Source organism: Phaeodactylum tricornutum, chromosome 7 (assembly GCF_000150955.2).
Source record: "Phaeodactylum tricornutum CCAP 1055/1 chromosome 7, whole genome shotgun sequence".
NCBI lineage: Eukaryota > Bacillariophyta > Bacillariophyceae > Surirellales > Neidiaceae > Phaeodactylum > Phaeodactylum tricornutum.
The window spans coordinates 490931-513640 of record NC_011675.1 but is presented as its reverse complement, the minus strand read 5'-3'; the positions used below and the strand labels follow the sequence as shown (position 1 = coordinate 513640).

At 49.9% G+C, this 22710-nt stretch overlaps 11 protein-coding genes across 11 annotated transcripts; 6 read left to right on the top strand and 5 right to left on the bottom strand.

The window, feature by feature from the left end:
* Positions 1 to 182: 182 nt before the first annotated feature.
* On the top strand, positions 183 to 3095 carry PHATRDRAFT_45546 (predicted protein; the record flags this gene model as incomplete). The annotated part of the gene is made up of 7 exons (XM_002179823.1): positions 183 to 278; positions 309 to 543; positions 620 to 858; positions 1007 to 1834; positions 1983 to 2096; positions 2220 to 2617; positions 2846 to 3095. 7 exons carry the CDS (start codon positions 183 to 185, stop codon positions 3093 to 3095), a joined length of 2160 nt encoding a protein of 719 aa, XP_002179859.1.
* Positions 3096 to 4942: 1847 nt separating this feature from the next.
* On the top strand, positions 4943 to 5920 carry CDH1 (predicted protein; the record flags this gene model as incomplete). The annotated part of the gene is made up of 1 exon (XM_002179822.1): positions 4943 to 5920. A coding segment is annotated over one exon (978 nt), but the record flags the coding sequence as incomplete, so codon positions are not given.
* Positions 5921 to 6112: 192 nt separating this feature from the next.
* PHATRDRAFT_45544 (predicted protein) lies at positions 6113 to 7768 on the bottom strand. Its single transcript, XM_002179625.1, has 2 exons — positions 6664 to 7768; positions 6113 to 6573 (listed from the first exon to the last, which is right to left on the bottom strand). The coding sequence occupies exons 1-2, from the start codon at positions 7543 to 7545 to the stop codon at positions 6175 to 6177; spliced, it is 1281 nt and encodes a 426-aa protein (XP_002179661.1). The 5' UTR covers positions 7546 to 7768; the 3' UTR covers positions 6113 to 6174.
* A 486-nt stretch (positions 7769 to 8254) lies between these two features.
* Positions 8255 to 9833, bottom strand: PHATRDRAFT_27135 (predicted protein). Its single transcript, XM_002179624.1, has 2 exons — positions 9655 to 9833; positions 8255 to 9572 (listed from the first exon to the last, which is right to left on the bottom strand). Exons 1-2 carry the CDS (start codon positions 9697 to 9699, stop codon positions 9321 to 9323), a joined length of 297 nt encoding a protein of 98 aa, XP_002179660.1. The 5' UTR covers positions 9700 to 9833; the 3' UTR covers positions 8255 to 9320.
* A 311-nt stretch (positions 9834 to 10144) lies between these two features.
* Positions 10145 to 11294, top strand: PHATRDRAFT_45542 (predicted protein; the record flags this gene model as incomplete). Its single annotated transcript, XM_002179821.1, has 1 exon — positions 10145 to 11294. Exon 1 carries the CDS (start codon positions 10203 to 10205, stop codon positions 11292 to 11294), a length of 1092 nt encoding a protein of 363 aa, XP_002179857.1. The 5' UTR covers positions 10145 to 10202.
* Positions 11295 to 11960: 666 nt separating this feature from the next.
* On the top strand, positions 11961 to 12772 carry PHATRDRAFT_45541 (predicted protein; the record flags this gene model as incomplete). The annotated part of the gene is made up of 2 exons (XM_002179820.1): positions 11961 to 12055; positions 12173 to 12772. 2 exons carry the CDS (start codon positions 11961 to 11963, stop codon positions 12732 to 12734), a joined length of 657 nt encoding a protein of 218 aa, XP_002179856.1. The 3' UTR covers positions 12735 to 12772.
* Positions 12773 to 13130: 358 nt separating this feature from the next.
* On the top strand, positions 13131 to 14247 carry PHATRDRAFT_20007 (predicted protein). The gene is made up of 3 exons (XM_002179819.1): positions 13131 to 13313; positions 13413 to 14021; positions 14117 to 14247. Exons 1-3 carry the CDS (start codon positions 13173 to 13175, stop codon positions 14216 to 14218), a joined length of 852 nt encoding a protein of 283 aa, XP_002179855.1. The 5' UTR covers positions 13131 to 13172; the 3' UTR covers positions 14219 to 14247.
* An 81-nt stretch (positions 14248 to 14328) lies between these two features.
* Positions 14329 to 15051, bottom strand: PHATRDRAFT_35267 (chitinase glycoside hydrolase family 18, ribosome-binding factor; the record flags this gene model as incomplete). The annotated part of the gene is made up of 1 exon (XM_002179623.1): positions 14329 to 15051. The coding sequence occupies one exon, from the start codon at positions 15049 to 15051 to the stop codon at positions 14329 to 14331; it is 723 nt and encodes a 240-aa protein (XP_002179659.1).
* A 472-nt stretch (positions 15052 to 15523) lies between these two features.
* DRR1 (diatom response regulator 1) lies at positions 15524 to 16667 on the top strand (the record flags this gene model as incomplete). The annotated part of the gene is made up of 1 exon (XM_002179818.1): positions 15524 to 16667. The coding sequence occupies exon 1, from the start codon at positions 15708 to 15710 to the stop codon at positions 16665 to 16667; it is 960 nt and encodes a 319-aa protein (XP_002179854.1). The 5' UTR covers positions 15524 to 15707.
* A 157-nt stretch (positions 16668 to 16824) lies between these two features.
* On the bottom strand, positions 16825 to 18768 carry PHATRDRAFT_45538 (predicted protein). The gene is made up of 2 exons (XM_002179622.1): positions 18662 to 18768; positions 16825 to 18447 (listed from the first exon to the last, which is right to left on the bottom strand). Exon 2 carries the CDS (start codon positions 18326 to 18328, stop codon positions 16976 to 16978), a length of 1353 nt encoding a protein of 450 aa, XP_002179658.1. The 5' UTR covers positions 18329 to 18447; positions 18662 to 18768; the 3' UTR covers positions 16825 to 16975.
* Positions 18769 to 19445: 677 nt separating this feature from the next.
* Positions 19446 to 22648, bottom strand: PHATRDRAFT_45536 (predicted protein). Its single transcript, XM_002179621.1, has 4 exons — positions 21994 to 22648; positions 20836 to 21902; positions 20246 to 20765; positions 19446 to 20169 (listed from the first exon to the last, which is right to left on the bottom strand). The coding sequence occupies exons 1-4, from the start codon at positions 22523 to 22525 to the stop codon at positions 19769 to 19771; spliced, it is 2520 nt and encodes an 839-aa protein (XP_002179657.1). The 5' UTR covers positions 22526 to 22648; the 3' UTR covers positions 19446 to 19768.
* Positions 22649 to 22710: the final 62 nt, after the last annotated feature.

The window sequence follows — 22710 nt, the reverse complement described above, 5'->3', positions numbered from 1 at the left end:
CGCAACAGTGTAGCGGACAGTGGAGGAGATTCACACTAGGCGATAGACTGGCTGGCGACTAGGCCACTCGCCCGCCGTGTCTAGATAGAATTGCCTCCCGCAATCGCGTTCTTTTGAATATTGTCGAGTGACACGAAAAGCTATTAGATACTACCGGTCAGACAAGATATCGGCGAGCCAGCATGGTATTCACGTCCTATTTCAACCGAACGCTACCGAATACCGGATGCCGCACAGGATCAGGACCAGGACATTCGCTCAACGGTAGCGTTCCGCAAGTATGTTCGTGGAATGTCGTAACGTCGTAGTATGTGATACGGTATACCATTTCCTGTACATTGTGTGGGACTACGAAATTGGATCCCCCTGGCCCGGAGACCGTTGCGCGCCGTCGTGCGCTACCGGGGCGGGGGGCGCTCCCACGGCCTGAGGCCACTAGGACACCGCGACCCAGGAACGAGACCGTGGACAATGGGAGACCGACAGTTCCCTTTACTGTCAAACCCCCCTCCCCCCGTTCCCGATTTCGGTTCCTTTGTTTCGGTGCGTTACGGTCAATCGAGAGAAGGACACGCACAATTGTAATTACAATACATACATTAGGTATTGTAATTTGCAGTACAGCCGGAGCGCAACGACCACACGGGACGACCTATCCAACCGACGGAATCACTCAGTTCCAACCAACAATCATCGATTGATTTATTCTTTCTCGCTGCTGCCAATTCGTGTTACGGTGTGTTGATTCGTTACCGACTCACCGTCTACGCGACTGGGGATCGATCCCATTGGTGCTGCAGTCAACGATTCCTTCGTTACGGACTCGGAATTGATTGCATCCAGTCGTTGTTGGACTGTGTAGCTAGCGCTCGTCTCGCCTTTCGGGTTGCCTCGCTACACCATTCCTTCTTCACGCATTATGGCGACCGCCGCCGCAACGAATGCGGACGAGCGCGGCACTAAGCGTCTCAAAGGCCAAGAACACGGCAGCGGAAACGGTCCACAGGAACCCCCACCTTCGTATCGACAAGGCCCTCCTCCTCCCGGTCCCCCACCTCCTTCACGCTACGGACCCCCGCAGCCTCTTTCGTACGCCACTGCCGGAGGTCACCCCGGAACCAACGGAGGATCGTACAACATGCCACCGCCGCCTTCTGGAGGATGGGACGGACGCTCACGCAACGCACCGTACGGGAGTCACTCGCACGGTCCTCCACCGCACGCTGCGTCACACTCGACTTGGGGATCCCACGGTTCTCCACCGCCGGGCTATTCCTCTCGAGGAGCTCCGCCACCGCCATCCCACGGTATTTCGGATCGGTATTACTCGTCTACGCATCATCCGCACCCAACGTCGCGGGGACACGGGATGGGCCCATCTTCATCCAACAATAGTCACGGTATACACGAACACGAAGAATCCTCACGATCCTCCTATCCCCACAATTCTTGGAATCCACACGGTCCGCCTCCATCGGGATCCTGGAGCCGCCACGGACCGCCGCCGCCGCAACAATCACAAGCACAACCCCCACCGACAAACCCCTACGGTACTAGCAATTACGGTCCACCACCACCACCGCAACACTTGTCGCACGGACCGCCATCCTCTTCGTCTTCCCAACTCTACGGATCACAAGGTGGATGGAATACGCGCTCCGGGTCGGCGGCAACACCCCCGCGCAGTGTTTACCGAGAAATGGATATGTCCTACATGACGAACAGTTCGGTAGCGGGATCGACCGGACGATCACCCATGGATGATGACGGTGGCGAATCTTCCGCTGGTGGCAGCAATAGAGATAAAGGAAGAGGCAGCTACAAGTGTGGAAGAGTACGTACATCCATCCAACGATTGGTATCATGTTTGCGTACGTACCCGCACATACACGCACGCATACATATCTGTTCATTTGTACATCGATTCGTATCAATGGTAGTACTCGGACTAACAGTAACCTGCTCTACTTTTTGTATTCCAGTGTGGCGTGCCCAAAAAAGGCCATTTGTGTCCCTATCAGCCCAAGATGAAAAAGCCGGCATCCGGACCGCCACCCAATATGCGTAATGCTGCCGTGCAAGTCGAAATGGACGAGGTACGTTTGTCTGGACAGGTATACGTCAACCCACACGCACAACCCCAATCCGTACAATTCCTTTTTCACTGACATCTCATTTTCTTTCGCAAGTTCCTGACGTTGCGGCGACTTAATTTAAAGATTCAGGGATTTCCCGAGTCGTACGCTGCCGAGCCGTACATGTCCGAACACAACATGGTGGTTGGTGAGCCACACCCGAGTGCTACCAGTCCGGTTCCACCACCGCGTCGGCAGGCATCACCGGATCGGCACGGCCGCATGATGCCTGTGGATCCCGCCTTGCATACTGGTCACTCCATAACGGCGCCATTGGATTCTTCTGTTCGCTCAGCATCAAGCCGACGGGGGAGTCCCCCCGTGCGATCGAAGTCCCCGGATCGACCCGGCTCCAGTCCACGCATGAGTCCTCTCTTGACCGTCGACACGGGAGTGGGCGACGGATCACTCACCCCGGATTTGGACCACGGCGGAGAAATGTTGATGGAGAACCCTATGGAAACAATGGAGGAAGAGAAAAAGTCACCTAGTGAATAGTGAGAGGACTCGGTGAGAGGGGGAAATTTGACGGACAGGGTTGGGGCGCCGTCTCGGGATTCCAGTAGCTTATTAGGCTAGCATTTTTTTTCGCAATCGGGCACTTGCTTTATCTCACAGTCACCAGCGTAGTATACTAGCATTTTCTTCGCAGTTGGGCACTCTGTATATGTCGTAGATTCCATCCCACGACAAAAATGTGTTGGTTTTAGAGCGCGACGTTGTCCCCCGAGAAAGGGAGTCGGTAGCGTTGGTCACGGATGCGGGAGTACAATTTCCTGTTGGAGTTTGTGCGAAGAAACTCCTGCAGTCGTGCAATCAAAAAGAATCACGGGAGTTTGGGTTTTTGGGGGAAAACCTCGTCTACGACTGGGAGTCATTCGTCGTGAACAACGAGCTCGTGTCACACCCCCGAGTGATTCCAGCAAGACGTTTGAATCCCGCATGCCGTTCGTCGGATAGATAGACGGCCACTAAGGATAATTAGCGAGTTTCCGCGATTTCGATTTACCGCCAACTCGGCCCAATCGTACAGACGGGATATAATAGTTTTTTGGTCCCAACCTAATTGCGCTTCCGAAACCGCTTCAGCATTTTGTCAACACACTAGGAGCTAACAGGTACGTCTAGCTGTATTTGGTAGGCTACGAGAGTGCACGTCCCGCGGTAAGAGGGCGTGACGGAATCCCCCACCGTGCGCGGCGAGTCGAGCCAAAAAACACAACGGCTCCCCCCCCCCCCATAAACTGTTCCCCATTCATTCGTCGTGACTGTGAGCAACTCCGGTTGGAATATTTACTCGTTTGTCTCAAGAATAGCTCGCTCCCGTCGTTCACCGATTTATCGGCACAGTGTGTGTAATTTTGCAGATCGCTACTAGAAAGCCGGAAAGATTAAAGGCTTTATCGTTTTGGACCACACGCCGACTTACTGTCAACACCTTACTTCCGGTTGTTACCAACCTTTGGGTATATTTTTGGTTGAGTTGGGAACGACCCTGTTGGTGCAGGCGAAACGAACCCTTCGCCGAACCGATCAAAATTCAACGCCTTTCCCATTTCCAACCGTTCTGTCGTTGACGTCGTTTCTTACCGAACCTCACGTTTGACGCTCAACAGACTATAAGGACACCCTTGGCGATTGGCATTTGCTTGTCTCTGTCCCACTTACGCACACAAATTTCTTTATTGTCGAATCCATAAAGCATCATGGACGAGTCACCACCCAATACCACCACCCACTCTCCCGCTAGTTCACCTCATCATTCACCAAGCACCACCATGAAGAAGTCGGTCGCCGCAGTTATTTCAGGAACACCCGCTACCGTGACGTCGGAAACATCCTCACCGGTCATGCGATCACTGCGTATACAGACAACCGCGAACGACACACTGTCATCGGCTTCCAACAGTCCGAGTTCCAACTATTCCTCGTCGTCCTCTTCGTCCTCGACGGTCTGGGTTCCAAAACCGTCGCCTTCTCGAGCGCGGCTTCATACACATTACGCCGCTCGCCTGGCTCCCGAGTATCACCGATCCACCCCGAACGTGCACAACGCCAACAGCAGTACACCACGCCGGAACGATTTCCGCATGATCCCCCCTCCCAGTGTAAGCCGGAATGTTTCGGTCTTTCGTCCCACACCCATTTTGACGTCGCCACCCGAAGAAACCTACTACTCGGTCCCCCGATCTCCCACTTTTTCCCCGTCGATGCGTCTGCACTCCTCTACTTCCAGTTGCGCCTCGGAACGGATCATGACTCCGCAATCCTCGCGCCGACACCGCCAACGCTCCACAGTAGCTGCTACCGATGTGGGGACTTCCGATCGCTTTATTCCAAACCGAGCGACTTCCTCCTTTACATTTAATCTGTGGGATCGCTCGGAACCGTCCACACCCGCGGCGGTGAACTCGGGCACCAACAGTAACGCGAACAATACCACCACCAACAACAACAGCAACAACAGTGGATCGAATACAGACAACACTGGGTCTAGTAATGTTCCCAGTAGTCCCGACGGCACTCCACCACCGAATCTGCTGAACACGTTACTCCGCTCGGAGTTGCTCGGCGAAAATGAGGACCCCACACCATCCTACACCACATCGCATCACCCACGCACCAACAGTGATACTGCCTTTACGCCGATCCCATCAGCGTCGAATTTGCTCCGCTACACCAGTCCTCGACAAGCATTTCAGCAGAATGTTTTCGCAGACTCGTGGGGTGCGAGTGCAATCGTTGAGTCTTTTAGTCTGAACCCAGTACGCAGTCCCGCAAGTCAACGGCTTATGGCGCAACAACCCAAGCGTAAGCGACGCATTTCCAAAGTTCCTTTCAAGGTCCTCGATGCTCCAGCTCTCAAGGATGATTACTACCTCAATCTCGTCGACTGGTCTTCGCAAAATGTTTTGGCGGTTGCTCTCGGGTCATGCGTATACCTGTGGAGTGCTTGCAATTCAAAAGTGACCAAATTGTGCGATCTGTCATTGTCCAATTCTTCTTCCTCAGCATCGGAAGATTCTGTTACGTCGGTTTCTTGGGCACAGCGAGGTACGCATTTGGCCGTTGGGACTAATCGCGGAGACGTAGAGCTGTGGGATACAACAAAGGGCAAGCGCATACGCTCCATGCCCGGTCATACGGCACGCGTCGGAACTTTGGCCTGGCACGGTCCGACGTTAGCGAGCGGCAGTCGCGATCGTCTTATTTTCTTGCGTGACGTGCGCGTACAATCGGCCTACACAGACCAGTTGGATTTTCACAAACAAGAAGTCTGCGGTCTTAAATGGTCCTTTGACGATCCAGGTTTGCTTGCATCGGGCGGCAACGACAACGACTTGCACGTGATCGATAGCCGTAATCCATCGTCTCCCGTCCACAAGTTTTCCGAACACCGTGCTGCGGTCAAGGCTATTGCCTGGTCGCCGCATCAGCACGGGCTTTTGGCTAGCGGAGGAGGGACATCCGATCGCTGCATTCGCTTTTGGAATACGCAAAGTGGTGTCGCTCTCCACAAAATCGATACCGGTAGCCAAGTTTGCAACATTGCGTGGTCTCGTAATTGCAACGAGATTGTGAGCACGCATGGATATTCGCTGAACCAGATCATCGTTTGGAGGTATCCTAGTATGAGCAAGGTCGCAACGTTGACGGGACATTCTTATAGAGTTTTGTATTTGGCTATGTCACCCGACGGATCTACGGTAGTCACTGGCGCAGGTGATGAGACTCTACGCTTCTGGCAAATCTTCCCTGGTCCGCAATCTGACAACAAGGACAATGCGAGAGGCTTGCTGTTTCCCAACACTCCAGGCTCAGTTATTCGTTAAGGCGCCAAAACTGACACACTTCGTATATAATAGCAGCACATTTGATGTAACTGTAAACTTGACTAGAAAGAGGGAAAATATACGCGGAACACGTGTGTGCCATCAACAGCTAACAATGTGTAGTGAAGAGTTGTGACATTGTAGCCAATAAAGTGATCTATGCGTATATAATTAGCATGAAGTAGATGCGTGATTGTGAAAACCCTTTAAGAACTAGCGGGAAAGATGATTTGCCGACGATTTCGTTGTTGCTGGCGTTCTGACTCAAGCTGGTCCAAAGTGGATTCCAAACGAGACGTTAGCTCGTAGATGACTTGATCTCGTGATCGAATCTCGTTTTCGGAGCGTTCGAGTCCACGTTGTTCGTAATCAAGTAGCTTGGCTCTCGTTACTTCGTCTTCCAACTTTTGTTTTTCGTAGCATTCAGCCTGAGCGCGAAGGCGAAGAACTTCTTCAGCCAAAACGTTGCGCTCGGCTTTTACCGATGCAAGTTCTTCTCGAAGAGAGGCAGACTCTACGTTGCGAACAGCAGATTCCTCATTGAGGTGCTTGCACAAGCCGGAGAATTTGCTTAGCTTTAATTGCATCTCGTGTTGCCACAGGGACTGTAAAATGAAAAGATTTAATTAACAGTTAGTCAGGTCTGGACGGCGCAATTGCAATATAACCCAAGCGAGCGCGCTTTAGAAACTTACTCTTTCCCTGGTTAGTTGTTCGACTTGCTTCTTGTGGCGAATCGTTAATTCGTGCAGTTGCTTAGAATATTTCTCGAAATTTTCTGTCTGTTGCTTTACCGGATCCGCTACTGCTTCACTAGTTAGAGCCATTGTTTTCATGTACTCTAAATCATCCAAAGTAGCAATTAACTCAGCGTTGAGCTCAGCGCATTTCTGGCAATCACGAGGCTCTTCCGACTGAAAGAAAGGATGAGGTAGAAAACCGCCGAACGCCCTGTGTTGGGAGTCGGCTTGGGCGGCTCTACAAATATCGTGTCGGGTCGGAGTCAGGGAATCTTGGGCATGTCTCCGTTCAAATTGATGCAAAAACGCCGCTTCGTACAGGTTTTCGTGATGATCGCACACCCTAGAGTCACCAATGGTTGGAGGGCTAGATGCAGTAGATACCATGCCGAGTGAATCAACATTTTCGAGTGAACCCTCCTCGCGCATACCTGTTGTGTTACGCCTCGGCCTGGAATCCTGTGAAATCTTCCCGCCACGAGCAGGCGCGTGCTCTGAATCATTCCCATCCTCCGAAACCCCAATCACTCTAGGAACGTCCATCAAATGATGATCGTCGTAATGCTTCTCAATCGCTAGCTCACGAATGAGGTCCGAATTGGACCGCGTCCGTTGTAAGCGACGTCTGCTCCTGCGATTACTGAACCGTTTGATCGCCGCCAGCTCCGGATCCCGTGGCGTCGATCCCATGGTAGAAGATTGTGCCGTAGAGGTGGTTTTCTGGGATTGTTGAGAATTTGACTGGTTTCCGCCTTTCTCGACAAAGGCGCTTTTGGGGAAAACTACATGCTTCGTGTTGATTTTCAGCCATCCATTGAGCCATCCTGGACCAGGCATTTTCAAGGGTATTTGAGAATCTTCGCTACTTTGGCGATATTGCAAAAGCAACGTGCTACTTCGTTGCGATAGACGCCTTTATGATACGATTGGAGGCAAACTTGCTGGTTTTGAGATACACGCCCTTCCGGAAGAAGTAGCTTGGAGGGTACTTGGTTTGTGCAAACAGTCTCTTCCGAACTCGCAAAAAAGCATAAAAATTGAACGTTAGCTTAGCTACACGTATGAGACCGAATGAAAAAGTGCTGGTTCTGAGGGCGGCACTCCGTGCGGGGCTGGAAATCTAGCGGCTTCCCTGTGCTCGTACGGCTCAACCTATCTAGTAAACAGTAAATATAAAGCCATCGATGATGTCATCTGGTGTCTTAGCAGACAAGGCTCAGGACCTATTCTGGGACCGTCCACGATTTTATTTAAAGACGATATGTTCTCTGCCGTCAGCAAAGTGTCACCAATTGCCAACGTCATAATTTTCGAATCTTCCAAGATTTATGGTTGAATCTCGGGTGTACTGCCTTTCCAGAAAAATTGTTTCTGACGATTCGAAAGGAAATAGGAGTGTCACACAATCGAATGTCACAGGTCACGTGACCTATGATAACAACAAACAGCGCAATAGAAAAATAACTTTTTATCAACGATACATAGGTGTTCGTTTTGACGGTTCTCCCTCGTCCATCCAACCCGCAGTCTACTGTTAGTGCAGGATTTGACAATGGGAAGACAGCCCGCCGAACATATTTCGACTTTGGAACTGTGATAACCGTGAAGTCATCCTGCTTTTGCGGCGTATGCAATAATCACAAGCCGAGGGGGAAGTCACATAGCTCAAAGCGTCTGCTGCTCTCGTAGTTTATCGCTCGTCGTCCTGCATACATATCTCCCTACTTTCTTCGCTCTTATTGACCAGCCAAGATGGGAAAGAGAGAGCGCACGGAGGACTTTTCCGAGGGAGTGGAGAGAGCAAGAAAAGCAAAGAAAGAGTCGAAAATGCGTCGCAAAGAAAATGGTTTGCCGGTGGTTGTCGTGCCTGTTTTTTTGGAAAAGAAGCTAGAGCTCATCGTTTCTATCCTTCCAGCTGGTCTCCACAACGTACGAAAAAGTATTGAAGAAAATTTGAGGCTGTTTCTTTTAAAGTTCACGGATGGCATGGGTGGTATTCTTTTGGCGTTCAATAATTTGAAAATTGCAAAGGGAGGCAGGGGAGAGATTTTGAACGAATTGCCTTATATTCATTATACTGTGCAATGCGATGCCCTTATATTTTGTCCAGCCAAAGGTGGGAAACTCAGCGGTGTTGTGACTGAGTCATTCCATTCCCACGTCTCGTTGGTTGTTCACCACTATTTCAATGCTAGTATCTCTGAAGAGCACTTGCGCTCATCGGGTTTCGAATATGACAACACAGACGACCGCTGGAAACACGGAAAAACGAAGGCCGGTCTTGACAAGGACAAAACCGTCGACTTTCTGATTGACAAAGTCCACGAATCCGGCGGAATAATTTCTGTGGATGGTTCACAGCCTGCAATACCAACTGTCAAGTCGAAATAAACACAATCGTTTCTTATAGCATATCTGCATGCTCATTTTAAACTGCCGGTTGCCTCGTACAAACAGCATACAGCATTGAAAATCAAAAACTTACTGTCAGTAGAAATTATGAACGTAAAATGTATAGCAAATATGCTTCAGGCCAAAGTGGGTACGGTATCTGTTGTACACGGATAAAGCAAAACCATTAGTGAAGACCGGAAGTACTATTTGAAAGCCTGCTAAACTTTCTGACCTTGCTCTGTAATGGAGATAATCACACTGTCGTGCATGCCTTTCAGAAGCATCTGACCCTTGAAATCGATCACACCGCGTCTTTTCGCCGATTTAAGAGTTCCTACTAAGGCTTCGTAGAACTGTTGTACGTTGTCGTCGTCAAACAGTTCTCCAAACTTCACCTGTGGCGATCCAGGTACATTTCCAATTCTTCGGATGTCCAGCAAGAGTTGCTTGACTTCTTCATCCACCCTTTTCTGAATAGAATTCCCACTTCTGTGAGAACCCGCGGGGTATACGAAGGAATAATTTACGGACGTGGGTACGGGATAGCCTCACCTCGTGTTCGCTTACTTTCATCTCGGAGCCGTTCATGGCAGTCATTCTTTCTTTGCCTCCCTACAGCCTTTAAAAAGAATTCGCCCTCAAGCTGTCTGGAGACCACTGCTTTCCTTTTTTAAACGTTGTCGTAACGTAAGTCGTTGGCAAAGCTCGAAACCTTGTCAACTGTTTTTCCGTTGTGCCTCTGTTTTGGCTTTTTCGAGTCGAGGCAGAATTATTGTGCACGGCCGTTGTTCCTCGTGCCTTGTCGGAGAAGACATTGTGACGGCATTTGGGTCATTGGAAAGGGTGTATATATTGTACGACGACAAAACGAGGATACTTTTCAACTAAATCTGTAAACGTCGAAGGCACAAGTGTTTGTATCCATTGAGAGCGAACGAAAACCAGGGTAGATGTCCAGACCAAAATCCGTTTTGCTTCCACAGCCGTCAAGAAAACACGAAAAACAGAATGAATGGGATTCTGTCATGAAAAGAAGAAAGTCCTCCACACTTCCCACAAACGGATCCAAGATCCGAGCTAACTTAAAGGCTTGAGAGACCATGCCAGACCACAACCGGAAGCGGCCTACTGGTTTCTTCTCGCAGCAAGGGACCTCAGGGTCTTCATCGTATAAAGGACTTCCACCACCTCCACCCCCTCCGATACCAGGAACATTCCATTCAGAGCAATCTTACTTTTATAACTACAACAACGTTCCTCAGCTAAACGGTTTGAACCATCTGCCTTCTAAGAACCTATCCGACTTACATTCCCACTATCAAGATCATAGGAGTCCAAACCCCGCGTTTCATTCTCTAGAGCATCATTCTCAGTCAACTATTCATCGGAAACGTCCACGGGATGATACAGAGAAACCGCAATGGAAATGTAGCCCATGCAAACTTATTCTTGAGTCCGAGGGTGCTCTTCAGGCGCACAAAGAGAGCCACATATCTTGCACTGCTTGTAATTTCGAAGGAGCTCCGAAGGTGGTGAAAGGCCATTTTCAAGCTTGCCACGGTAAGTTCTCTGGCGCTGGTTTCAAGCAAGTAACCATAGCTGTTCCTGGGTGCCCCATTCAGAGATTTAAAATATGCGTTGGCAATCGCCCAGAAGATGTACAGCGCTGGATCGCAGAGAGGAAAAAACGATTTCCACGCCGGCTACCATGCCCTGCTGAAGATGTATTTGACTCCAGAGAATTGGCACAGTCAACATCAATGAAAGGCGGCTTAGGTTCCCTATTGGAAGGTTACGGATCGTCATCCTCAGAAGAAGGCGCAGTCGACGAAAGTCCTCCGGGCGCAGCAAATGCCGTTCAATCGGAGACTGTGGAAGGCGAAATTGTTGAGAACGAGTCTGCGAAGCTCGAGTTGCGGCACGCAGGCAATGAGCTGTGGGATCTGAGAAAGCAGCGACCTTGCCATCATTTTCAGCGAAATGGTCGATGTAGAAATGGAAGGCAGTGTCCATATAGCCACGATGTTGCCGTTAGAGGTCGGTCTCTAAAAAAATCAAAGGAATCCAAGAATTTACTGGAAAAGCTTCTTACCAACGATGTCAAGAGAGAGGCGACACTTACCTTGCAAATTCTGGAATACCTAGTCGATACAAGTTTTCTCTCGAAGCCTGACCGAAAAAACGTTAGTTAGGTCTGGATTTGTGTTTGGTGATTTGTCGGTTATTGTGGATCGAATACGCTCTGCAGTTTCTTTGCAATGAAGTTAGCTCTTTTTGCTTTAGCGTTTCACCGTGAAGTCGTAGGGAATGACCGACGACATGCCGGTATGAACCTTACTTCACAGTCAGGGTGTTGACTTCTGGCCAACGAAGAAATGCAGTAATGTTTTCTCGATATTGTAATGTAGCTGTAAGTAATTCGCTCACTCTATTATTGTTGAAGGGGAAATTGCTCTTTCGTATCCAACTCTGATGCATAGAAGAAAACTGACATTCTAACTAACTGTAAAATCTCTCCTATCAAATTGAAACATGAAAACTGATATTCATCTCTCAAATTATACACGAACATGAAATCTGATACACATCTCTCCAATCATATCCAAACATGCAAACTGATATTAATCTCTCCAATCATATTCAGACATTCCTATGAAAACGATTCTGCTTTCTAACACTAACACGTCGCATATACTCTAGAGTTTTGAGAGCTCGCTTTTCGTTCTCTGATGTGAAAGTCGCTCGCCGATTGCTCCCGTCCACAGAGAGGAGACAATGAATGGTTCGTTACTCTATCGAAACAAATGCACAAAATTACAAACTGTCTGGAATCTGAAAATAGCAGAAACGCGTGAAAGATGGATGGCGGCACAACATCTACAGGAAACCAACAACCAAGCGTGCAAAAAAGGCGAAGCAGTCTTTTTGCTCGCGCCACGAAGAGTTTTGCGAGGTTGGACAACATTGTGCCGAATTTCACCACCTTTCTACTTCTTTGCCAAACTAACCCTGGATGCTTATGTTTCTAATCTGATTTATACATTTTTATATCCGAATCTCATCCCAACAGGTCGAATGGAAATCGAGGTGCGAGCGTTGAAGTTCTGCGTGGTAACAATGGTTCCGATTTTGAAGCATTAGGGCGCGTCGATCGCGGTGGAACAGATAGTGGATGCTTAGAGTGCTTGTTCCTTGGTCGCCGTTCAAAGTGCGATACAGACTACTTGATGTTAATCAAAGGACCATTCTGCTTCGTTTTCGAAAGCGTAAAGGCGGAATCGCCCGAGTACGCCATTGGTCTTCAGAACATGCGTCCGGAGATTCAACCTCCTTCTTCGCAAGGCCGTACATGCGTTTCAATGAATACGAATCTTGGCGACACAGAGTACGAAGTGTCGTTTGAGTCCGAAAATACGGCCCGTCAATTTGCGGCAGCCGTGCGAGAGCAGGCGGCGGCAGCGCGCGCAGAACAGGTTCGCAAAGATCTCGGGCATACTCACCTCATTACAAAGCGATCCTCTCTTCGCTATGCCGAAAATATTGCCTTGAAGAAGCTAAATGATCAGCCTGAGTCTCTCGTCAAGACGGAGGACATCATGCAAAACATGCCAGATCCGACTATGGCAATGTAGTATAGCTAAAAATGCGCTAGATAAAGGCTCTCTAGAGGAATCATTATATAGCTTGAGATGGAGACAAGACGAACACGCCTTCATTCGTCGTTTTCATTAGGCTACTTCCTTACAGGTAACTTTATTTACTGTTCGCATTAGCCAAAGATAGCAGCCAAGCGTATCAAATACGATGACTATCCTAATGTTCATGTCTTTCTAGACATACAATAATATTTATTTTCTATTTTGGACAACAGCACGAGACATTTACGTTTTCTATGTAATATGTGGTCAATGTAGTCGACCTGACCTGATCTTCGGCAAAGTTCCGCTGCAATCGAAATCTCGTCTTCCAAACGCAAGTGCTCAGCTCTCTGTGTGCGGCTTTCCCCAAACCAGTGTACTGATTTTGCATGCCGTCAAATTCGTAAAGCAGTCGTCTCAAGCTTGTCTAGTATGGCTTTCTTTGGACCAGAATCTGCAATCGGCAGCGATATTCTGGATATTGGATCGCGCAAGGCTCTGACAAAGCGACAGCGCGGTATCGGGGTCGACCTTGGCGTCCCGGGACAGTTTGACGTGCCCAATGTTCCTGATGTACGTCTTCCTGTTCGTTCCGCTAGCATGTACTTGACTCAATATGGGTATATCTGTCTGACCTATAACCAACCTCATACTTCATTCTGTACTCTTTAGCCCGCTTTATACTGTCGCAGCAACTTCGCCTCCGCCTGCGGTAATGCCGACGCTGGACAAGAAGTGAAGTTTGCCAAAGGAACGACAACCCTTGCTTTCAAGTTCAATGGTGGAATCATTGTCAGCGTCGATTCGCGCTCCACAATGGGTTACTACATTGCGTCCGGAACAGTCAAGAAGGTCATCGAAATCAATCCATTTTTGCTCGGAACCATGGCTGGAGGCGCTGCAGATTGTTCCTTTTGGGAGCGAAACCTGGGAATGGAATGTCGTCTGTACGAGCTCCGCAACGGCCGTCGCATTACTGTGGCGGCAGCCTCCAAGCTATTGGCCAACGTCATGAGCGCTTACCGCGGCTACGGTCTCTCCATGGGAACTATGATTACTGGCTGGGACGAAACCGGCCCTCAGCTGTACTACGTTGACAACGACGGCACCCGCCTCAAGGGCAAATACTTTTCGGTAGGCAGTGGTTCGATGTACGCCTACGGTGTTCTGGACAACCACTGGCGTGAAGATCTATCGGTGGAAGAGGCCATTGACCTTGGCAAGCGCGCTATATATCACGCCACTCACCGAGATGCCGCTTCGGGTGGTATCAATAACCTGGTACGTTTTTTCTTTCCTTGTGTATGCGGGATTTGTTTTGCTCAATCACCTTTATGCTCACGTTGTTTGCTTATGTCGCCCCTTGCTTTCGGTAGTATCACGTGACCGCCGACGGATGGAAGTACATTCATGGAATTGACGTCAACGATATGCACTACGAGTTTGCCGAGGAAAAGAAGAATGCCATGTCTTCTTAAAGAAACACACGTAGACAGAATTTACTATTATTCCAAAGCACTTGTGGCACTATTCGTTGACAGTGGGTTGTTGTGCGTTACTTTGGGCCCGATCCCACGGAATCGTTTGTTCACAAAAAGTCCTCGTCGTCTTCGTCCCAGTCTTCTTCATCGAACTCCTCATCAAAATCAATTCCATCCATGACTCCAGTGGGTACATTCTCCCCATTAAACAGATCCACTTTATCGCGTTTGTATCCTTGAGAGACCTTGTCGATCAGATACATGACGTCCACGGCGGCGGCCACATCCACTTGGACGAACGATAAATTCGGACAGCTCTTCATGTGACTCATCCGTTGCGCTAGTGTGTGTCGAATGGGCTTGGTATTCCGTACTAGCCAGGCGTACGCTCTCCGTTTATCGACGGCCGGATTGTATTCGGCCTGGTCGTTGCGCGGCGGAGCCCGTACGCTGACGGAAATGCGAGCCTGCCGCAAATCGGGTGAAATGTCAGCCGATACGACACTGATCCGCTGCCGGAGCTCGGCGTCCAAATACTCGGCATCTTGCCCTTTAATGACACCGCCGTGCAGAATATTGGAAATTTCCGTACGCACCAAATGACCCACCCGCTCCTGACGCTTGGATCGTTCCGTGTTTTTGGACGTGCGTGGAGACGAACGACTGTATCCCTTCAGTACGGGAACTCGTTCGCGGTGGGATACACGATGCTGTGTAGACGGCGTTATTGGAAAGGCGTACGTTGTAGAGACGGAACTTTCCCGGAATACGCCGATGATAAGGACAACGACGACGGCCAGAGTTCCGATGGAATTGGTCCGTGGGCGCATTCTCTATGGTACGCCAAAAAAGGCTACTAGGGTAGTAGTGGATTCTGGTCGATACACTACGCAACAGATATCTGGCTTTCACACTCTTTCGTTGAAAAAGGAGGTTGACAGAGAGAGAGAGAGAGAGATGTGTGTATATACTCGTTGGCGACAATGGACTATCGGACGGCAAGCACTGCGGTATCATTTGCTGGTTCCCAAAGAAAGCGGAGGCGTGCTTCCTTGGAATGGTGTGATGGCAATCCGTCCGTCCGTCGGGCGGACTGCGGACCCATACGAAAGTAGGGAAAGGGTTACAACAGCATAGACTGTCAAACGGCTATCATTGGCCAGACGCGCACCAGCAGCTGTCGAGAAGCACCCCAAACCCTGACCCGCATGATATCCATCCATAGGAGTTTCCGCGCCCATCGGACGCGGAGCCGGCGACGACGGATTCATTCTTCCATCACATTCGAACTGCCCCGTGCGGGAGTTGTTCTCCCCGTAGCAGCATTGTGGTCCGATTCGGTCGTCTCTCAATAACAACGTTTGGTGCCAACCACATTGGCGTGGTGTCGTCACAATCTAGACGAGCTCTGCACAAACGAACGAACTTGCTAATTGCGGGAGGAGGGAACGACTAGATTGTGCCGTACCGTACCGTACCGAACCGAATGATTGCCTTCTACCATCGCTACCGTACGCCGCTGCGAAGGCTGAGACTCTGGTGTGTGTGTCTGACGTATTTAGTAAGTCTGCATTCCACCAATGCTTTGATCGCGAAAAGCTGCGGTTCACGCCAAATCACCGGCACGTGGGGCTACGCTCACTGGGCCCGTTACGGAGCGCTCCGGGTCAAAACCTTCGACCCCGCCGACAACGAAACGGAACACGACCGGCGACTCCAAGATCACACTTTCCAGGCACGGAATCGCTGTTGGATTGTACTCGTCGACGACGAAGAGTCTATTCGTGCGTCCGTGGGACAGTTCCTCTTCGACCAAGGCTATCAGGTCACCGCCTGTGCCGACGCCGACGCCGTTTTGCAGGTCTGTGCGGAACCCCAACGTCCCGGCCAATTGCCCCGACTGCCGGACGCCATTGTTAGTGACGTGCGGATGCCGGGAAAGGACGGTATTGAACTGCTCGGTATTATACGAAACAGCCAACGCCTCGAACGCGTTCCTGTTATCCTATTGACGGCGAAAGCGATGACCCAAGATCGTGTACTGGGATACCGGGCCGGTGCGGACGTATACCTGCCGAAGCCGTTCAATCCCGACGAGCTACTTAGTATACTGGATAACACCATTCAAAGAAAACAGCAAATGACGGGAACAAACGGTAGTTTGTTGGACTTGAAAGAGGAAATGTCCAATATCAAGGAGCTCATGAAACAGAATGGGAAAAATGTGGTGAAAAAGACGACCGTCTATTTGACGCCAACGGAGCGAAAGGTACTCGGCTACCTATCGCAAGGGTACACAAACGCAGAAATTGCCGACGCCCGTGGGGTCAATGTTCAAGGAGTTATCCGGATGATACAAAAAATGTACAGCGAGACCGGAACACGGAATCGAACCGAGCTCGTCCGGTGGGCCATGCAAACCGGTTACGTCTCGCAAAAGCGATGACTGTGTTGGGAATCCATTGAATTTTCTGAAGAGTTCTCTTGACGTAACACGATAGATTACAGTTACGGAAGCCTTAGCTGTCGTAGGCATCACATTCACAACAAACCTTTTCTTTTGAGGGATACTTTAGAGCCAAGGTATTGCGTTGGTGGGTACTATGGACATGAATAACTAATTTCAAAATTGTTTACCCATACAGCACGGCCGAGCTGTCGGTAACGTACAGCTGCCGACTCGTTCTTTGGTCCAACCGATAGAGTCGGCAATTCAACATTTTGTGGGCCACACAATTGTGGCAACCTTTCCAATCAATGGCCGAACACTCGTATAAAATACTCGTGAATGTACCATTTCCACCCACGTCTCCCGTCCACCATGTCTTCTCCATGTCCGTTGCGATGGCCCAACTCGAATTCTTCCGGTGTCCATCCTACTTCTCGAAGTGCCTTGTTGTGTGCCTCGTCATCAATGTGATGAATCATTCGGTACTTGTTGAGTTCGTTCCGTTCCTTTTTCAGATAGTACGGATGCAATAAAATGTTGTGAAGAATAGCCGCATATCGATGCTGCGTCTGTTCGTTGCGGCGCACCGTCCACGCTTCGGGATCATTTACCCTTCCGGTCGACAAGAGCAAGCGCTGTCCCTTCAGCTTACGGACCAAATCCCACGTCAAGGTTGCTTTGAGAGCGCGAAGAATGCCGGCATCCCGAGCCAGGAGTTCCACGAGCTCGGAACGGTCCCAAACCAGCAAACGCGTTTTGGTCTTGGCCACAACTGTGCAGCAACTCTCCATTTCACCCGGCAGCAATAGTCCCGCATGCAGGCCCGCTTCCGCCACAAAATTAGCCTTTTCTAGAACGTAGGTCAATTCAGAATCACGCAAAACGTCCAAGTCGCCTTCCAAAACCAGTCGCATGTAACAGTTGCTGACCCCCTGACTCGCAATGTGGTCCCCGGGTTTGTATTCCTCTACTTTTCCCAAACGGACGAGTTTAGCAAAGTCCTCGGCGTCCATCAAGTAAAAATGCTTTCGACGGAGTTCCAGAAATTCGTCCGACAGCTGCGATGCCCAGTAGCGCTCCAAGTACACTTTTCCAATACGGTACGAATTGATTGCGATAAAGAGCATGTTCCATTTGAACGGAAGCCACAACACGCGACCGTGTGGATGAAAGTAGGTAAAGACCAACATTGCGGTGGAGCCAGCCACGGCAATAATTCGCGGCATCAAAAAGTCGTCGACAGCGTACGAAATGGCCACGAGTAGAAAGGAGGAATGTCCAAAAATTTCGGATACGGTCATGGTGTGGTGGCGTGGTGATATCCAGCGCGGTATTGGGATCGTGCGGGGTTTGCGCCAGAAATCTTCCACAGTTTTCCAAAACGATTCCCGCTCGTTGTTCGATGCGGCGCTTTCTGCGGTCGCTAGAGTCGCGTTTTCTCGTTTGACCGTCGTCGAGGTAGATTGCTTGCGACGGGCATAGCAGCGGGGCCTTTTGGAGGCCCGGCAGAAGGTTCGACCGGGCAAGAATGAGGATGTGCCCAGGGATAGTTTAGGTTCGAAGCGCTGACAGTGCAATAGCCTGGTCAACGCTAATCTGGTCGGCCGCTGCAGCACCTGACGGCCAATGAATCGATAGGCGACAGCTCCAAAAGTCATGGCAAAAACGTCAACACTTTCAACCTTGTCCGTGTTCCGCGTACCGATTCTCTGAACTACCTTGAACGATGCTTGACTACGGGAGGAGGTAAAAAGTGTGTCATCTAGAGTTTCCAGGCCTGAACGTCGTTTGGTACAGCAAGACAGGTAGTGAGTAGGTTGAGACTCGCATGAACATGGAATCTACGAGCTCCAACGCGTATTTCGCGAGTCACTGCATGACTGTGAGCCAGATCGGTCCGTCACCTCACGGCTTGGACTCGTCCAATCCCGACGCAGGTTTTCTTTCTTTCCGAAATTCTCACAAAGAAGTCAAACGTTTGACTTACTCACCCGCCTTTCCGGAACTTGTTTTTACTTTTCAGAAAGCGTCGTTTGAATGCTTTTCGTCGGCATCCGTTAGTATGGTGTGACTCGGTGGAGTCACGATGGTTCCAACGACGATGGACTTTGCTGGCGTTGTCGTCCCCATCCTGTCCTTTGAATTCGGTCGTGCTCCGGAAACGCGACGTCGATCGCTGACTATGGGAGCGGAGACTCGGAATGGGAAGGAGACTTTCTTTATAGTTAGTGCAGTCACCGACTACGAAAACACTTCACAACCTCACCATTCATTCGTTGTGTACTACCTATCAGTTGGATATTGTTTCCTGTTCGGTGACTCCACGTTCCCATAATCCCTGGGTCCTTCCCAAAGTACAATTCGTTCCACTCCATAGTCGTTCCGTCGTTTTGGAAACCAACATGTCATCGTCACTGGTACGCAAACTACTCCGTGCGACCGAAGAGGAAGGGACTTCCCACACGGACGCCCCTAGTGGCAGAGCGGCGGCGTCGACCAAGGCCCAGTTTCGTCAGCGCCAACGACAGGACGCCCGTCGGGACAAGGAGCAATCTCGTCAAGCTCAACTGGCGTCTCCCCAACAAATCGTCGACTGGCAAGTAAATTTAATGCTGCATAGAGATCAACAGCAACAAAGTCAACTATTGCGAACGTCCGTGCATCCGAAAAAAACGTCCAAAAAGGGTATCGCCACGGGCCATCCGAGAATGATCGCCAGCGCACGCAGTGCCGCGCAACAGTCGCAAATCGCACAAGTTCCTACATTCAATAAGAGAACGTACCAAAAGGAAAGGAAAAAAGCTTCTATTGCACGAGTTGCGAAACTTTTGAAGAAAACTAGTGGGAAACCGTGGTAGTCGGAGGAGGGGTTCCGTCTTTGTTACCTAACACAGACATCGGGTTCTTCGTTCTGGAGTCAAGGGACGAATTAAGGTCGCTAGCTCCGGAGGCGGCACCAAAGGATGTTCCTGATGCAATCCAGCCATACGTGTCGTATGCCCACGTATATGCTCAGGAGCAGCCGAGGGAGAGTCGGTAATGAGGTCTTGGATAAATGTGTCATCATGACAATAGCTCTAGCAATTTTAAAATGTAAGTTAGACGCGGAGGATGGATCGCATAGCTCGAGACCCACGAATCTCCAGCACTTCGACAGCAACCATCTGGATCACCGATTGTAGTTCTACCAACAACGGGCCAGCATCTTGACGCAGCCGTTCATCCCCCAGCGCGGCGGAAACTTCCCGGAAGAGCTCCATAATAGCTTCCATTCGGGCGCGGCTACCCCCGTCGTTATTCTCCATCACAAGCGCATCTTCAAAGGTATTCAGCATCATGGAGATCTCATCCATACGGCGAGAATTCACGGGTCCGTTCATACCAGGTAGAGCGGGTAACAGCCCCCGAGACATGCGGTACAAGTTGCCTTCGCCAATACTGGCCATGCCATCAATAGCTTCGGCGAGTTCATGGACCAAGGGCTTCTTCAGGAAGATGCCTGCAAATGAATCAAACTGATGAGTTAAAAAGAATGTATGTCAACACAGATAAGACGATGGATCTCTGCCACAAACCTGCTCTACTGGTCAAAAATTGGACAAACAGTTCAATCGTCTGCCGAGAAAGCGACGCTTTGTCGTCTACTTCACTCATTGAGGGGTCGTATTTCCTTGCCGCCTTTTGAGCGAGTCTAAGAAAATCACGTAAGCGCTCCCAATCTATCTCGCGTTCTTCCCCGTTGACGGTGAGCAGGCGTTTCAAAAGTTTCTGCAACGCTGCTGGCATACGGACTTGATCCTCGGGAGAAAGTAGCTGTCGCAGGACATACGGATAAGCTCCACGAACAAGCTTGAATGCAGGGTCAACACTTAACGCGACGCCCTCGAGAATGGTCAAGCTTCGAATGATCACCGTGAAAAAGGGGGGCGTTGAGAAGCGCAGAACATTCTCTCGACTAATATCATCCAGCTCTGCTTGAAGACGCGCAAAGTTTACGTCCGAGGCTTTTCCACTACCGCCTGTGGCATTCATTAGAGCAGCCCTCAACCGAGGAATTAGTTGATCAATCTGGGTCGTATCTTTCAAGAACCCCAACTATAGCAATAGGTTGGTGAGAAACGCCCTTGTGACTACAACAGCTTCCAAAACTCTTTGTATTTCTTACCTCCAACAGATTTTCGGTGACAAGGGCCAAGTCCTTGTTCTGCAGACCAATCACTAGACCAAAGAGCCCGTATCGATCCTTCTCATCTATGTCTGCCATCATCCCAAAGTCTATCAAGGCCAGCCGCCCATCCGGAGTGCTCAGCATATTGCCGCGATGGGGATCGGCATGAAAAAGCCCAGTCGTCATGAGCTGATCTACCGAGCACCGCAACCCAATGCGAACCATATCGATACCCCTTTGCCCGTCCCAGGGCCCCTTTACCCCGTCTATCCATTCCATTACTAGGACCCGTCTTCGGGTAAACGCCGAGCAAGCAGCGGGTACTTTTATGTCGCTCCAACCTTCGTACAGTTCTCGAAACCTGTCACAGTTGTTGGCTTCCCGAACATAGTCCAGTTCTCCAAAGAGCTGCATTCCGAAGCAGTCCGCAACTTTCGGTAGGTCGCCTCCTCGTATTTTACTGAGCCACATTGCTGTTCGTCGCAGTAGGTACATATCTAAAGAAGCCGAAGCTTCCACATCTGGACGCTGTACTTTAATAGCCACAACCTTCCCTCCCCACTTAGCAGCTTGCTCAGGCCCTATCGCAGCTTCCAATTGAGGCCCACTTCTGATTCGAGCCTTATACACTTGCCCAATGGATGCAGACGCCACCGCTAGATTCTCGTTATAAAATTCAAACAAGTTCAGAACATCATCCGCCTCTACCATTTTTTCAACCCTATTCATACGACCTTTCCTCCGACGAGCTCTTGATGCGGTTTGCCAGGATGTTCGGGTCACATCTAAACGCGGCCTTATATCACGCAATTCATTACGCATAATTTTCATAGCCTGTAAATCCGAAAATGATCCAACTGCATCTACAAGTTTACCGAGTTCTTCAGCCCAAAAACGATTCTGAATCAAGTCAGGTCGGAGTGAGGCCGCCTGCCCCGACTTGATGAGAGCCACTGATTTGGAGCGAATCAGATGCTCGCGCAGCTCCTGTCCGCGCTTCCGCTGCACATTTTCATCACCGTCTAGACCCATTGCTCTATCCAGCAATAATCGCATGTACCAACCTAGATATGAGAGCGAATACGAAGGTGAGTTTGAGCAGAATTCTTCGACCATGAAGGCAACATTCCACGATCACAATAATGAACGACGTACCCAGCAGTGGAATACCGAGTGAGTTTAAGCGCCAACCAACCTCCAAAGGTCGTCGGTCATAGTGTACCTCGATGGATTGAGCATCATACCCGGTCACAGGCATGGGTTTCGTTTTTTGGCGCCTTTGTGATGATACTATTGTTGTTGTTGATGATGACGGAAGCTGGTCGAATCTAGACGGGGATCCAGCTCGGCTACTGTGGCCAGTTTTTTCGAGTTTGTTACCACCAGACCATTTGGTATCGACCGGAATCAGGGTCACTTTCTCACGAGGTGATTTGCGCTGAGCCCATGTTCTTCTTGAGTGCTCAATCTCTTGCGAGGCAAACAATAACGATTGAGAACTCGGTGGGTGGGGAATATGGTCTGGCAATACAAAGGCCTCTGTATTGTCCAAAGTCAATGACACTGCGAATAGAACGATCAAGGAACAAAGCGAAAATGGCGTGCTCGAAGATACCCACGCTATTGACCTCAATAAGGGCATATTCTGTTTGGATTCTTGTCGTAAGGCTAGCGTACCGTCATCCATCCTTATCGTTATACGATTTGAAGTAGGTTTAATCTAGTGATGGCATAAAGCTGACGTGCCGACCATCGACGCAGGAGTCCTTATAGGTGTCCTCTAACAGGACTGACTGTGAGACGCTTGTTGCAGGGGCATCTGCTTCCGCTGGGATGTCAACTCGTTCACATTTTTTCGATTTTGGTACTGAC